Here is a 15322-nt window from a genome sequence, read left to right as displayed (position 1 = left end):
AAGACAGTGTTGGTGCGGTAAGATTATTTTGACATGAGGTTAGAGTTGAAGATGGTTTAAGGCGGACTGAGGTGGACCAGTAAAAGGGCAAAAATAAATAAATAAAGAAAGACATTCTCACCGCTATGCCTTGGAGCCTTTGTTGGTACTTCTCTGCCTCATCCATGCTTTGCCTGAAATAAATAAAACAGATATTACAGAAAAAGTAACCGGCAAAATTTTAAAAGTTGTTAAGTAGAGATTTTTATGAAAACATGGAGAGAAATACAATTATATTCACCAAAATACACAAAATGGGGACACTTGGTCTAGTAAAAAAAATGTTGAAGTCATGCCAGTTTTATAGCTAATCATGCGAACAACATGGCAATGTCTGTGTGTTTGCTGGTCAGTGATCAGTCCACCACTTTGTTTCTCACAGGATGATTTTTAATAACTTTGGTGATCTCTTACTTTTCATAGAGTGCCATCATCTGGTCAACATTTTAATTTGTCCAATACTTTGGTTTATGGTCAAATACTTGCAAAACTAATGACATTCCCATCAGGCTTAGTTGTACTTTGTTTGATTGCTTATAAGCAAATGTTAGCATGATAACATGCCAAACTAAGATGGTGAACATGGTAAACATCATACCTGCAAAATATCAGCATGTTAGTATTGTCATGCTCACATTAGCTTTTAGCTCAAAGCATTGCTGCATCTCAGTACAGCCTCACAGAGCTGCTAGCATGACTCTTAGCCTTGTTGTATTGTCATCAAATCCCAAAAAAGATCAAAAGGAACAAGGCAACATAGTTCTTTATGACTTTAGTCAGTGACAATGGTGCACAAGCCCATTCGTTTCTTGCTACCGGATGTAAAAAGACAGGTCACAAGTATAGTTACTTTTTTTTTTAAAAGGCTCAGCAATTTCCTAAAACACCAGGGCACTGTAGTTTTAGCAAACGTCACTCAAATAGTGTATTTCTTCAGGACTATTGTCACCAGCAGATGAAAACACTTTTGGTGCATTGGTGAGTATTTATGGCAGCAGGACGGTGTATGTGGGAATGACTCATTGACTGTAGATAAATATTAATATACAGTCAATGAAATTGAGTTTCAGCAACAAGGAAGTGCTCCGACTCCATAATTTTGTCTTTTAATTTCCTGTCTGCACCAGAAGATGCACAGTAGATGTGTTGTGTTGTGTACATTGACATCTGCTGCATGAGGTGGTTTGGGCTTTTTATTATGTAACAAGCTTATTATTACAACTTATATTATCAATAAAATACATGTTATATTACATAGCTGGGCAAAAAGATGTGTTTTGATTTATATTCATAAGTCAAATAACAGACGAATAAAGTTAAAAAAACAAACACCTGGTTTAGTGATGCAAATAATGGTAATAACTAAATAATCTGCACCATCGTACTGATACTTTGGCATCAGAGCTCTTGAAGATTTTCATTATAGAAACCGGAAATGGAACAGGCGAGGAAATGCGCAGGTCACATTAGATCAATAGTGCCTATGCTCATGTTAATGAAGGAAAATGTCACCCAGTGTAACAGTGTGGCTCATTGATGTGGTTTAATATTTTTGAAAAACAGTGGAGCTCAATGCAACAGAGGAATAACATTTATATCTTCAGAAAATACTTGTTAGTAGGATCAATTTATTGTTGGTTTTGGCTTATTGCATGACTGTAAGAAAAACATAGAATATCACCACCTTCATTCTTTATGGATGAGAGTCTAAGCATGATAATGAGGTGCTGATTCCCACTACTCCTTTGGGTGTTGTTTACTTGGCTTCAAAGCATCACCCACATTATCTCTTACACCCCGGCACACATGCGAGCCACACAGAGATGAGAGGAAAAATTTACTACAGCTGAATACATAATAAAGCCTGACAGAGTTCACCTAAAGGAAAAGGTAAACAGGGGCCACAAACTTTGCCAGCCTTCAGCATCTCACAGCTGGTGGGCCCTTCATATTAATGAGGAGGCAAATTCAAAGAATTATTGATTGATGGAGGACTCGCTCATCAAAGCAGAGGAGGAGGAGGAGTGATGAAGAGACTGTACCGTACTACATAGATATCGATCAGTTCACACTCTTACTCAGGTCAAATAGTTGAGCCCTTGCCAAGACCAGGCTCACACAGTCTCAGTTTAGAGTGTGACTGAGTCGGCCTGAAGTGTGAAGCTGTAGATAGATACAGCTCGCATTCCTCACACATTTGCACTCTGAACTTTCTTAAAGCAGTCCAGACGGTAACGTGTTCTTTAGCTCCACCTGTTGAGACCGTGTTTCCACACTCGCGGCCCAGACTGTGTTTACTGATTTCATGGATTTACTGTTTTCAATTAGAGTCACTTTAGAAAAAAGTCTGACACTTTATGAGACATGCCGGGGCTGTAAGATTTCTGTTAATGAAACAAAAAGACAGGAAATGAAAGAAAACAAAACAAGGAGAAGAAACAAAATATTAATTTATTTTGCCTGTTAAGAGTTTGTGAGTATTAAAATATACGGTAGATGGTCAAATGAAATGCTAATTATACTGTGAACTGTAACAAACCAACTTTTTTAACCATGATGTTATGTAATCAATTTGAATTCCTCCATAGACATTATGATTAGCTTCATATAAAAGTAATGCTCCTCTCTTCATAATCCTGTGACAGACTTCAGACTTCCTGTGCACACGTTACATCAAAGCCTCTCACTGCGAAGGACCGTCTCTTTGAAGTCAGCAGGCTTAAAAACCCTTTGAGATATATGATAATTTACCATTAATGACTGTTTTGTTAGTTCACCAGAGATAATGGAATATCTGCTTCAGGCCCCAGAGCGCTACCTGATGAGTGAGTGTGTTCACTTCAGATCTCCATTTCCTATTTTAGAATTAGGCGATAGATTTCTGATGTGTTCAGGTGATTTTCTGTTCTCCAGTTGCTCAATGCGAATCATTTTTAGAAACCTGGAGGGATGAATGTAGTCGAGTAGCTTTGACCGTATAGAAGGGTTTTTGTTCGTCTGGTCATCTCAGGCTGTGTTGAAAGCTGAGATTTATCAGATAGTCAATTTATACGCTTTAAAACTCACATGCATGTTGCATTACTATGACAACTGACAACTATGAGCTGTTATTGCTTTTTTTTCAACTTAAAAATGTTGTAAAACATAATATAAAGATGTAGTACATCTAAATGTACTAGTTTATTAAAATGCAGTTATAACTCCCAGACAATTTCACCTACACTACCTGTGCTGTGACAATATACAACATGTTTATTGTTCATACTGTACATATCAAAGTTTGATCCATTCATACTGTTTATACTCCATATTGGCTTATTTTCATTCTGTGTCATTCTGTGTACTGTATATCTTTTAGTATCACTCATTCATAAGTCTAAATTGCATTTTATTATACTGGTACTTAACTCTGCGCAATTACAATCATATTGAATCTAATCTAAACTAATACACAGCATACAATGATATTTTAGACAATCATGTGCTTCCAACTTTGTGGAAACAGTTTGTGTTTGTCCCCGTGCACAAAGTCAGGCCCATAAAGAAATGGTTTCCAGTTTGGTGTGGAAGAACTTGACTGGCCTGCACAGATCCCTGACATCAACCCCAGATTAATTTTTGGAAATGGATGTTCAGGTGTCCACATAAACATAAATGTAAAGGATAGAAGTCCCAAGTAAAAGTGGAGATGAACATAGTAGGAGCTGGAGTTACAGAAGTAGTAGTACCGGCATGAGTTGTAGCAGTAGTTTTATGCTAGTGTTACTTAATAATCTCACTGACAGAAAGCTTTGCCACTGAAAGCCAAGTGATTTGATACAAAGAAGAAAGAACAGCAGAGATCACAGGAAACACAAAGATCAAGACAAATTCCTGTAGATCTGTGACACACAACAACTTGCGCCTGTGAGCCACAGGTGGGAAGTTCACTGTATCTGTGTGACATATGAAGGAAGAATAATGAGGAGCTGTTCAGGAAGGAGTTTTTTTGCTCTGTTTAAATATGAGAAAGAAGCTCATTGAGAAGCACAAGGTCACTGACAGCCCCGGGGGAACTGCTATCTTCTCATGACAGCCGCCTCAGCCGATACACACACACACACACACGCACACACACACACACACACACACACATATGGAACACAAAGCAGTAGCAAACACACCGCCTCCGAGTGAGTGAATATGAGTATGATACGGTATGTATGTGTGAGCAAGTGTGTCGCCTGGAGGTTAATGACATGAGAAATGGTGACGGGATGGTTGATGTTTCGCTGGCAGTGTAGTCAGTGTTTCACAGACACTATGGTGGCCCTGTGGAAACAGGCTTATATGATGGATGTTAATCATTTGAGACCATATGTATGACTTCCTCTGGACACAGAGAGACCGTGAGACAACGCGATAGCTGAACAGCCTGATGACAAAAGGGGCACCAACTAATAGTGCTGGGATGAAGAGGTTTCAAGGCAAACAGATGTGGATTGAATTCCATGGAGGTTTATGACCCAGGAGAAATCTCCACGGTCAAAAGAACAGAACAGAAAGTCTCTGTGCATCCAGCACATGACTCACATTTAGACCTCACATTTAGAACTGCAGATGTTCAGGACGCAGGCACATTTTTATTTTATGAAGTAAAATGACTTGATGAACAAGACAAGATTACTTGATGCAGCAAAATTCAATACAGTTTTCTCAGTATTACTTCCGATCAACAGGAATCTGTGATCAGCCTCTCAGATGTGAACGTGTGCAGGCTGTCTTAGTCTTCTATAATAGTAAACTGAATATCTTTGGGTTTTGTACTGCTGGTCACACAAAAGAAAATATTTGAATAGGTCAACATGATCTCTTGAAAATTCTGACATTTTATAGACCAAATGATTCATGAAAATGGTCAATAGTTGCTAGAAAATATACAACAAATAGTGAAATGGAAAACAAATGTGTAATTGAAAGTTAAAATGACTGGTTTCATTTTTTTTCATAATGGCTCAAAAGTAACTGAAATGTTTAAAAATGTCCAAAGTGGCCCCTCAGAAATGTCATATAAGTGATTTCACAGTGTTTTAAGGTGGATACATTTTATATTATAGAACATCTCATCCTCCGAATAATGGAAGCTCTGTGAAATAACCAGAAACACAAACAAAACAGCAGAATTGAGATTTAAGATCATTTTTAGTGAGATCTTTTTTCTGGGCTGTAAAAACACACTGGAGAAAACACGCTGTGCTGCTTCTACTCTACAGTAAGAAAAACTGAGCGCTTCATGTTGCTGTCTGTTGTGTTTCAACCTTCCTGACAGAACTTGTCTCTACTGTATCTGTCTCAAGTGGTTTCCATCTTTTTGTATATATTTCTCTATATAAAGACAACCGAGAGCCAATTGCTTTGAAGTTTTTTGTTTTTGCTTTATTGGGAATAGATCACACCTTTTTCTTCACATGTCAAATGATACAAAATCAAAATTAATTGCAACACCTGCACACAAATCAAAACTTCCACTCCGATCCTCCCAACCAGAAGTCAACATACATCTTGCTAAGTCCCTGATTCCTTCCATACAAAGTTACGACAGGAAGAGGAATTTAATAACAACGATCAAACAAGATAAAAAGGGGAAAAAAAGGCCATTGAATTAAGATATTAGATTATCACAAAAAAAGATAAAACAATGTACGCAGAACAAAATATGCCAAACAGTTTGGCAAGCATTTGGATCATTCTACATGTCCTCATAACTGAAAGTTTTCCAAATATGTCCAAAAATCTTCAAATACTGAGACACAGTTTTGTCTCTCTAGAGTTAATTTCTCTTATGGTAAAAAAAATTATGATATTGAGGCTTCTGATGCTCACACAGCCCGGAAGAACATTAGAGTGGGTGTACTGTATCATGCAGATAGGGAATTCATTTCAGCTCAGTGCTTTGATGTTGACATAAACAAGAGAAATGATTATATACCTTCTTCTACATTGCAAATGAGGTAAAATATATGGTGGATGTTTTGGACTTATACTGCCCTTTTAGTCACTCTCCTCTGACTTCTCTCTTGCTGTGTGGGAGAGGCATTTCCTGCAGGGACATGGAGAGAAAGAAGGAAAAAGCAGACACATGGATTTCAAAGTCTGTATCACTTACAGGAGTGGCGGCATCTTATCTTCTCCTGCCCTCCTAGGGGGTTCAAAATGGCCTTTTACCGCTGTCACTTCCTTTTAACACGCGACTCGCTGGTCAGGTCTGGTGAGAAGTGACAGCATGATTGTGTAAGAGCTGAGAAGGAGTGGGTGTGAACAGTTTGAGCATCGGTGGTACACAAGAGATGAGGCGCTGTATACTTCTGGTTTTAAAAGTACAATGACACGAGTACCTACTCTTCTTCTCAAGAGGAAACAAAATGAAACCGCAGTCATCTTCATAACAATCTTCAGAGCAGCAGAAGCCAGAAGAAATCGCAGTACGTGAGGGTGTAGTCATGAATCTTGTATCCAGTACATACAACATATTCATTACCAGATCACAGAAAAGCCAACACATACTTTTGTTCTGTTAGCACTTCTGTTACCACTTGTTCCGTCCTATGTGACTAAGCGAGCACGTATTTGTTTGCAACATCCAGCTGAGCCAGAAAAGTAGGTGAAAAGTCAAGATGCAGATGTTTGAGCCTCAGTGGGGACCACAGCTCCTCACTGTGTGGAGAATGTTTTTCTAAATTTTAAATAGAAAGTTAAGGGATCAGAAAAGTCAGAAGGATTCATCGTAATCCAACTGTTAGCATGGCTAATGGCTATTAGGGGATTTTGGTTATGGAACAGTCCCCCTTTAGACTACCATCCCATTTATTTAGTCTTTTTGTGTCATTTTAAAGTAAAAGCTGTGATCTGAGAGGTACAAAAAAGTTTTTAGGCCTGGTTGAGATGGAAAAGTTGGTGTACCAATAAAAGCAAAATGCGACGCAATAGAAACAGACACAACAAATGAATCATGACGTACATGAAGCATGTTACTTAAATGCTAAAAGACACTAAAAAGCTCAGTAGAGCTGAGAGGAACAGCGAGGTTGGGGGATAAATCCCTGTGAGTCACTAAGCATGTCACCTTTCACATTATACAGTCATCTGACCAATTGTTCATATAAAATATTGATTGCTTTAAGGACTTAAAGCCAGTCCTGTTTCAATTCTGGTCCTGGAGATTCAGAGTAGTGTTGGCTGTGACTGATCCTGTTCCAGGTGGTTGTCAGGTGGTTAAAATCTGATTTCAGGTAATAAAAAAAAGTATCTACATTGTTGTGGTGTTTTATATAATCACAGCTAAGGCTAAAAAGCATTATCCAAATGGATTTAAATACATGAACAAGAGCTTTGAGCTGTCAAGTGACAATAACATAGCAGATGTTGAATCACATCAGCCCTTAAGAATCCAAAGATTAACTCAGAAAAGTGACAGACAAGTAACATATCTCTTTTTAGATCACCATTATACAGTAAATTGCAGAGAACATTGCATTTGGCACAAAAAACAACATAACAGTGTGAGTTTTTATGGAGGGAGTAATTAATCAGTGCTGGCCAGTAATGGCAGAGTTTCATGTCCATCAGTGGATGTAATCGGTCAGATGTCAGGGGAAACTGGGTGGCAGCCAGGACTGGCAGCTTCCTCTCAGCTGATACCAGAGAGCCTTGGAGGGGGGACTTACTCAGATCAATGTGCAGTGTGTCTGGGACTTCCCTGTGGCACACACACACACACACACACACACACACACACAACACACTCATGAATTCATTCATTAATTAAAGCCTAACCGCATTCTAGTAAATATCCGACGCCATGTTTGCTCTCCTAATCATCTTGTGTGTTTGATCAATGTTTCTACACACTGTGCAGGTGTGAGTGTGTGTACGCGTACATTTATTTGTACATTCACACCCTATCACGTTCCATCACATCACTGTCATGCAGGTACTAGTGTTGCTGTCTTGTTTCATGTGAACATTCTGTTTTTGTTTCAGGCTTCAAGGTCCTCCTCTACTGTCAGATGGATTTATTTCTGTGGAGTTGTCATCTTGCGGCACAGATTGTGAGCCGTCGTGTGTGTCTGCTCCCTTCAAAGGCCTGTGTGCAGCCTGATGTCAGTGTGACTTACTTCATCATTGGCTCAAATCAGCATCAAAGCCCCGGCAGACGAGGCTGCTGCAGATGGCTGCTGTGTGCTCTGTTGCCTTGTTTGTCTGAGCGGCTCTGTCAAGCACTTGTTAATTAGAAAGAAAAGACACCATTCTTCCCAGCAGGGTGAATGCTGCCCTGTGCATCCTACACTATTTAACCCCTCCCCTCTCCCCAAACAACAGATCAGTGAAATATGACGTTGCTCACTGTTGCACACCATGTGCTGAGTACATTTCTCTCTGTGTGTTTTCACTCGCTCCCTTGTGTACACTCAAACTTTCTTAAAGCACTCCTCGTTGTACATGCTTTGATGCTCTGATGCACTCTCTGCCTTGCTAGAGAGGAAAATGATGTACTAACTAGAATGTGTGGTGATCAGTCCTTCCAAGGGCCAGATGTAAAGGATATTTACGTATAAAAAACCTGCTCACCGCACGCATACTCCAAGCAAGTGGTACTGTTTTCTAGAGTGAGCTGAATGCGGTTTAGAGAAGTGGAAATTAAACATACAATATATGAGGGACTGAATCTGATACATGTGCACCCAGTTTCCAAAGTATGAATGTCAGAGGACAATAATTTGCAGCAGTCACATGCTTGTGCTATGGTTGCATTTTAACAGAGCTATTTATTTGTTCCATAAATATGAAGATCTGTATCAATGCATCTGATGACTCACTCAGTTTTTCTGACAGAACTGTTGATGTGGCTTAACGTACAGTCTCAGTGAATTGACATTACTTAATGTTTTAGCTTCAACTGCTGCAGAAGAGATTTTAGCATGTTTGTGTGAGTGTGGTTCTTACACACTGAACACACTTTGGCAGTGTGTTAAAGTGGTGGTGTCATAACTGATGCTGGGATCGCCATGTTCACCCACTCCCTCCGTCGCCTCAGGCGTCATTTAAATGTTGCCAAAGTTGCATTTCATGCTCGTGTCCACCATGGCGACTGCAGTGTCCTCCTCTGCTGTGAGATGCCAACCACAGGAAATAGAACTTGGTCCAATAAGTGAATCAATCTTAAGATAATGAACGTAAGTGATGAATTCTACACTATGTAATGATGTCATTAAAGCAGTGTGCTTTATAGGATTTTTTAAGAACAGAGGAATTATTCTCGTTGCCTAAAATAACCATGGTTTTGCTTTGGTCAGAAGAAGCTAACCTCTGCAGGACTGGCCCAGTGCTCCTCTTTTTGCCCCCAACTGCTCCTTCCTTTTTTGGTTTCAGCTGAACTCTCATAAGGCTCAGCTACAGCTCGGCGTTCAAACCTTTAGCTGAGACTTCACTGCCACATTATTAACCATACAACAGCCTGTTAATTTTGTTTCAATTGATCTCAAAATTGACAATCAATACACAATGCTGCAGAAAATGAATGCTGAAGGAGCTCATTATTTATATATAGCATTGCTATAAAACAGCTGTAATGAAGCATTCCTTCTAGCAAGAATAAAACCACAGTGCCTTCCAATCAAGCTAGAGTAACAAGAGTAATCAATATTTTCTATTATGGGTTCAGAGTCATTGCCAAATGGATTGCGACATAAAACTTTTTGCCATAATGTATTTATTGTGAAAGTAATGAACATTTATTTAGCAGCACATTAAAAAGTATGTCTTGCATGAGCGAGTCAGTGCGCAGAGAAACAATTGAAGTCCAGTCTCGCCTTTCTATAACGTGTGTGCGACCTTCCACCTCACACCCATCTGTTTTCCAGGCTGTAGTCTACTCAATCAAGTTATAGGTTATAAGCAAAGCTGACAAAGGCGACAAAAACTGATTAAAACTAATGTAATCAGACATCTGCTGCATGTTTTTAGCGAACATGTGTGTGAGAAATACTCACGAGGTGCTTGGTCAAGCTATTTTGGCACGTTGCTGACATCTGCACTGAACTCTGACCCTTCTTTTTTAAATGTTTTGCATGCTAAGACACAAAGGACGCGCTAAGCTTGTAGGGAGAGTCAACCACATACAACGTAATCCTCCGTTTACAAAGTCTACAGCTTTATTATCATGTGTCAAGGTGTCTTTCCTTTCACACAACTACAGCTTTCAAAGTCATCGCTGCTTTAACGTAATCCATTTCCATTTGCTTGCCACTCAATAAAGCTAATCTCTGTGCTAAGATGCTATAAGCCTACAGTTCCACTCCATGGGATATTTCCCTCCTGTTGAGGGAAAATCAAAGAGCTGCTGCGGCCTACACAAATTTGATCACACGCACAGAGTCACCCACATTCTCCAAAGGAAACATATGACTTCACCAAATGTGCACAAACACATTGATCCACCCACAAAGTAGCCAGAAGGACATGGCATGCTGGCACTTAACCAGCTTAGAATAAGAATATGCAACATGCACTGAAGTTGACAGACATGACACACATGAGGAGCAATTATGCAGCATTGTCTCTGTCCTCCCACTCTAACCGCGGATTGAGCGCTGTCTTACTTCCTCAGGCAGCGCTGCTTCATTCTTGTTTATTCAACATGGGGTATGGAGTGCTGGGGGCGCACATGCGGAAATCTGATCTGTAAAGGAATGTGCGAATGTGTATTTTACCACTGCACTGGCTACCTGTGAGCTAAATCGTGAGCTAAACAAGAGGCCCCATTTAAGCAGTTGTGGCTCCCTAACTCCGCAACACTCCGCTGTCTCATATTTACTTGAAGTCTGTGTTCGAGGCTGCCCTTCCTCTCTCTCCCTCTGTCCTTCATACAGTATCTCTCTCCTCCCCTGAGAGTAGCAGGAGGGATCAGTGATGTTCCCAGAGTCAGATATAATGGGTTCACATTGCATGAAAAAGGATTACCATTTACTGAAGGTCAATATATGGTGCTAATAACACTTTAGGGGCTTAAAGGAGCATATAAAACATGCATGTGCTAACACATTAAATTGCATTTGCTACACATTACTGATCATTTTCTAACACATGCCTTTATGCATTCATTTCCAATTTTCAAGTCATCTCAGTGTGGTGTGAGAATTAAATTGTGCAGACTTGAAGCTTGTTTCATACAGATAATCCATCAAAGTAAAAATTTTGTCCACTTATTGGATGTCCGGTTATTAGTTGTTCAAGTTACATCATCGTCACGTTGCAATGCAGTGTGAGCTTAACAGCTCTCTGTATGTTACTCTGTGATTCAGTCACATAGCACTCCCTTAGCGGGAAATTAATTTTTTTTCTTTTACTTGTTGGCAGCCAGCAGTGGTTGCATCTTCAAAGGTGTTTTTGTGATCCCGCAGGTGTCTGCTGTCTGCCTGGAATGATAAAATGTTTGCCTGGGGCAAAACCAATGTTTAGATCCAACATTTGAACAGACTGTGCAGAACTCTGCCTCTCCGCTGTGCTAGCTATGGCAAGTTGGGGCAGTGAACGGTGCAGTCTGAAGAGATTTTAGATTTAAATGTTGGTTTTGCCCCAGGAAAAAAAAAAAATTACTGTTCGAGACAGACAGTAGACATCTGTGTAATCACCAAAATACCTTTGAAGATACAACCCATTGCTTGATAACAAGCTAGCTAACAAGCTACCACTTTGTGACAGAATCACAGCGTAACATTCCCTCTGTTGCTCCTGTGCAGAGGTGTGAGAAAGGACGACATGAAAGTCTCCTGTGTCACTTTGTTCATGGAAACACTAATATCAGAAAGTTTGTCCCTAGAAATCAAAGTTGCTGTTGACTGCAGAGAGGATTCATCACATCATGTGTTTTTTTTAATTAAGAAGACTAAAAAATGACAGTCAGCAACAATTACACTTCCAAATGCCCACCTCTGTCTTTTGCATTTGTGAAATATGCGCAGGCTCCAACTTTTGTCTTCCTCATCAGTTCTTTTATGTGCACACATCGTTTTCTATTAATCTCTTGTGAATTTGAGCCCAATTTTAAATCCCATACAGGAGAGGTGGACTCACAATTAAAATGACTATATAGAGAGTCAATTACAGAATGCAAATATATCAGAGGGATGTTGCTGAGGCCTGGTGAAATGATAATTCCCATGATACTTTTCACAATGTCCAGTTTAATTGTGTGACTACACAGCTTCTGAGTGCAGTTCTCAAATGTCAGATCTTCTTAAATGAACAGGCCCGGTCTTTTCAGTTAATACTACCGATGCATAGGAATTGTTTTACTTTACATATTGACAAATATGGCACTAACATAGGCACATGTAGTGAACAACCATTATCTCCAAACTCCGCCATCAGACTGACTCTGCTGGAGGGGAACATATTTAAGCCTCTTTTTACAATTATGTTTTGCTTAATACTTTAAGTCTCAAAAATTATATTGACCTATTGATTTAACATGAACCCATGCTACATATACATTTACACTTTCTCAGCATTACAACCTAATCTCAAAACAGAAATGAGGCAGTTGTGTCTCAACTACACTGAAACAGCCATTTGTATATAAAATCTCAAATAAACGACTCTGGTGTCAATATTGTACACATCATACATTTTCCTCTCAGCAGTTTGTTGTTTTCTAGTATTATTGTGCCTGCCACAGATACCAATTCAGTAAAGAATACTTGTAAACAATGATAAGCTCTCAAAATGTATATTTTCATCCCTCTTTTGGATTGTTAGAAATGCTGATTGTTAATGTCTCTAACACCAGCTGGCAATGTTTTTTTTAAACGGGAAAGAGGGAAAACTATTTTTGGCAATAGCAAAGATATTTCTGGCCTTTGCTGATGTGCTTTCTTTAAATAGCCCTCTGTGTCTGTGCTCCTCAGAAAGATTTTGAAGCATACCTTCTTCATATTTCTGCTTCATTTGTATTTCCACTTCACTTAATCTGCCTTGCTTCCTGTTTCAAGACCATGTTATTGGAGCTTAAGAACACAGAGAACATAGTGAAAACCTTCCTCCATGATGAGGGATATAATTCATTTGTCACAGGGATGCATAGTGACACATACTATTCTTGTCCCCTGGAGAACTACCCCGTTAAATTCCTGGTTGAATGCCTCACAGATAATTGGATGTCCTTCAACTTCTTGCAGCTCACCAGAGACAAAACCAAAATTTTTGTCGTTGGCAAACTCTGTAGCAAAAAATATATTGTCATTTAGCCTCTTTCTCCATGGAAAGTATCAAACAGGTCACAAAATCTGGGTGCCATCCTTGATTCTGACCTTATTTTCCAGACACATGGCAACAAATTCATGTGTATATATGTGTGTTTTATGTGTGTTTTCTGTGAAGTTCTTTGTATGTCCCCTGCTGCTATATAAATACAGTTTTGCTTGCTTGCCAATATGGTTGACTCCTAGTCCAATGATAGCTAGTAATAATACACACAGTATGGCTGCAGTCCAGTACTAGAGCAGCTTTATCACTGAGTCAGAGTGGGCCCTGATTGCACATTCTACATCTGAATGAGTGGATGATGTTTCCATAAATGTTGATTTATGAGCCCCGCACTGACCATATCTGCTGTGCAGGCTTCCCCCTTATAACTGGGTCACCTGATGAGAGAGTAATGGGTCTGTGGGACAGAGAGCCTCATAAATTATGCAGAGACAGAGAAAGGAAAAAGACAAATAAAGAGGTAGATGTATGACTGTGTCAAGCAGCTGGGGGAGAGAGAAACAAAGAGAGAGGGAGAGAGAAAGAGTGTTTGAGACAGTGAATTGTATTTTTTGTTGGTCTGTAATGTCTCTGAAAAGGGATGACTTTTTTATCAGAAAATTAAACAAACAACAGAATCAGAGCAGAGGTTTTGTGTCCCAGTGGTGCCTATCCATCATGTTGCAAAGCTGATTCACGGGTCGGAAACTGACAGCTCATTGTGTGCTGCAGGCCCCTGGAATACTTGGGTCTTTTTTCAGGTTGTCAGCCTGTGTCTCCAGGAACCGCTTTAAGCCACATGACGGACTTCAACAGTCTGGGAGTTTTAGCTGGGACAGAGGGGAAATGGCATTTCAGGTTAGTGCTCAACCCAAAACTGAGCGATCTGTCAGTATAATTGCGTAAGAAACTGCCAACTTCCTCAACTCAGTGAATAACCCATCTGAACAAAGCCAGGGGAGGGTGATTGAGTCAATGCTTTAGTACCACCATCATAGACAAAAACTTACTTCCACAAGTTCAAATTAAATTAGATCTGCTTCTAAAACCTCCTCAACAAGACATATTTAAAGTAAATGCATACAATGAAAGTGAACTTCAATCACTTTGCATCACCTTACGAACTGCTGCCGTCTGACTTGGTTCTAACAAACACACAATAATACTCAAACCAAGGCCGTTGCAACCAGTATAACACATCACATCTGTTAACAATGGAAGCTTTTAAAAAATTAATAAGAATTTAAAATAAGATAGAGTTCCCATGTAGCATCAAGGCATCCAGGACCACCACATGAGCACCCACGCCTCTGCAGTTGGCTATGGTGGGCTATATTTATACTGCTGCAAGAATTTTTTTTCTGTCACATTACACCCCATCTTCCTCAGTCCCAGTCATCCTCAATGTTTGCACCCCCCAGGAAATAATAGATTTAAGAGAAACAAATCTATGGTGTTGATGTCGCTTCCTCTGCCATAATCTCAACATTAAGAATAGTAACCCCTACAATGTTTAGATATGTTTACGACAGGGCTGTAAACAATATAAATACTGACTGCGACTGAAAATTTCCTTGATAAGACAATTAGAAACTTTAATATACTGTTGATAAGTTAAAAACCCAATCCAAACACAGAAACAAAGCTGTTTCTAACCAAACATGCTAAAATAGGCTAGGATGAGTCGGTTGAGTTAGCTAAACATACCACATGCTAATGTTTTAGTATCTAAAGTGGAACAGTTACGCAACAGCTCAACAGTCACAACAACTTTAAATGTAAAAAGCTGTTGGAAAAATGAGGTAACAAGACATCAGTGGTGTGGGGACACTTTGACTACTTTAAGCCCCATTTGACTACAATATGGATGAGACTGTCACAAACAGGGCTAGGCTAACATTATTTAAGTCACACATGCTGCTGCTTCTGTGTTTTTTGCCATTAATTATTAATATCATTACAACTACACACACACACACACAGTACGACGGCAATATGAGCA

General features: G+C 39.5%; 1 protein-coding gene across 4 annotated transcripts in view; it reads right to left on the bottom strand.

Moving 5' to 3' along the window:
* LOC121884606 (paralemmin-1-like) overlaps positions 1-15322 on the bottom strand; it is a 29096-nt gene that overhangs the window by 9600 nt on the left and 4174 nt on the right. For 2 of the 4 annotated variants that reach the window (XM_042393482.1, XM_042393483.1), the window contains exons 3-4: positions 6185-7774; positions 122-173 (exon numbers count right to left, since the gene is read on the bottom strand). In XM_042393482.1, coding sequence (XP_042249416.1) covers positions 122-173; positions 6185-6198 — 66 coding nt within the window. In that variant the 5' untranslated portion in view covers positions 6199-7774. The remainder of the gene's footprint in view (positions 1-121; positions 174-6184; positions 7775-15322) is intronic. The other 2 variants (XM_042393484.1, XM_042393485.1) reach the window with 2 other exon arrangements.

This window comes from Thunnus maccoyii, chromosome 18 (assembly GCF_910596095.1).
Source record: "Thunnus maccoyii chromosome 18, fThuMac1.1, whole genome shotgun sequence".
Classification (NCBI taxonomy): Eukaryota; Metazoa; Chordata; class Actinopteri; order Scombriformes; family Scombridae; genus Thunnus; species Thunnus maccoyii.
The sequence above is the reverse complement of the archived record's forward strand: the minus strand, read 5'-3'. Positions and strand labels throughout refer to the sequence as shown.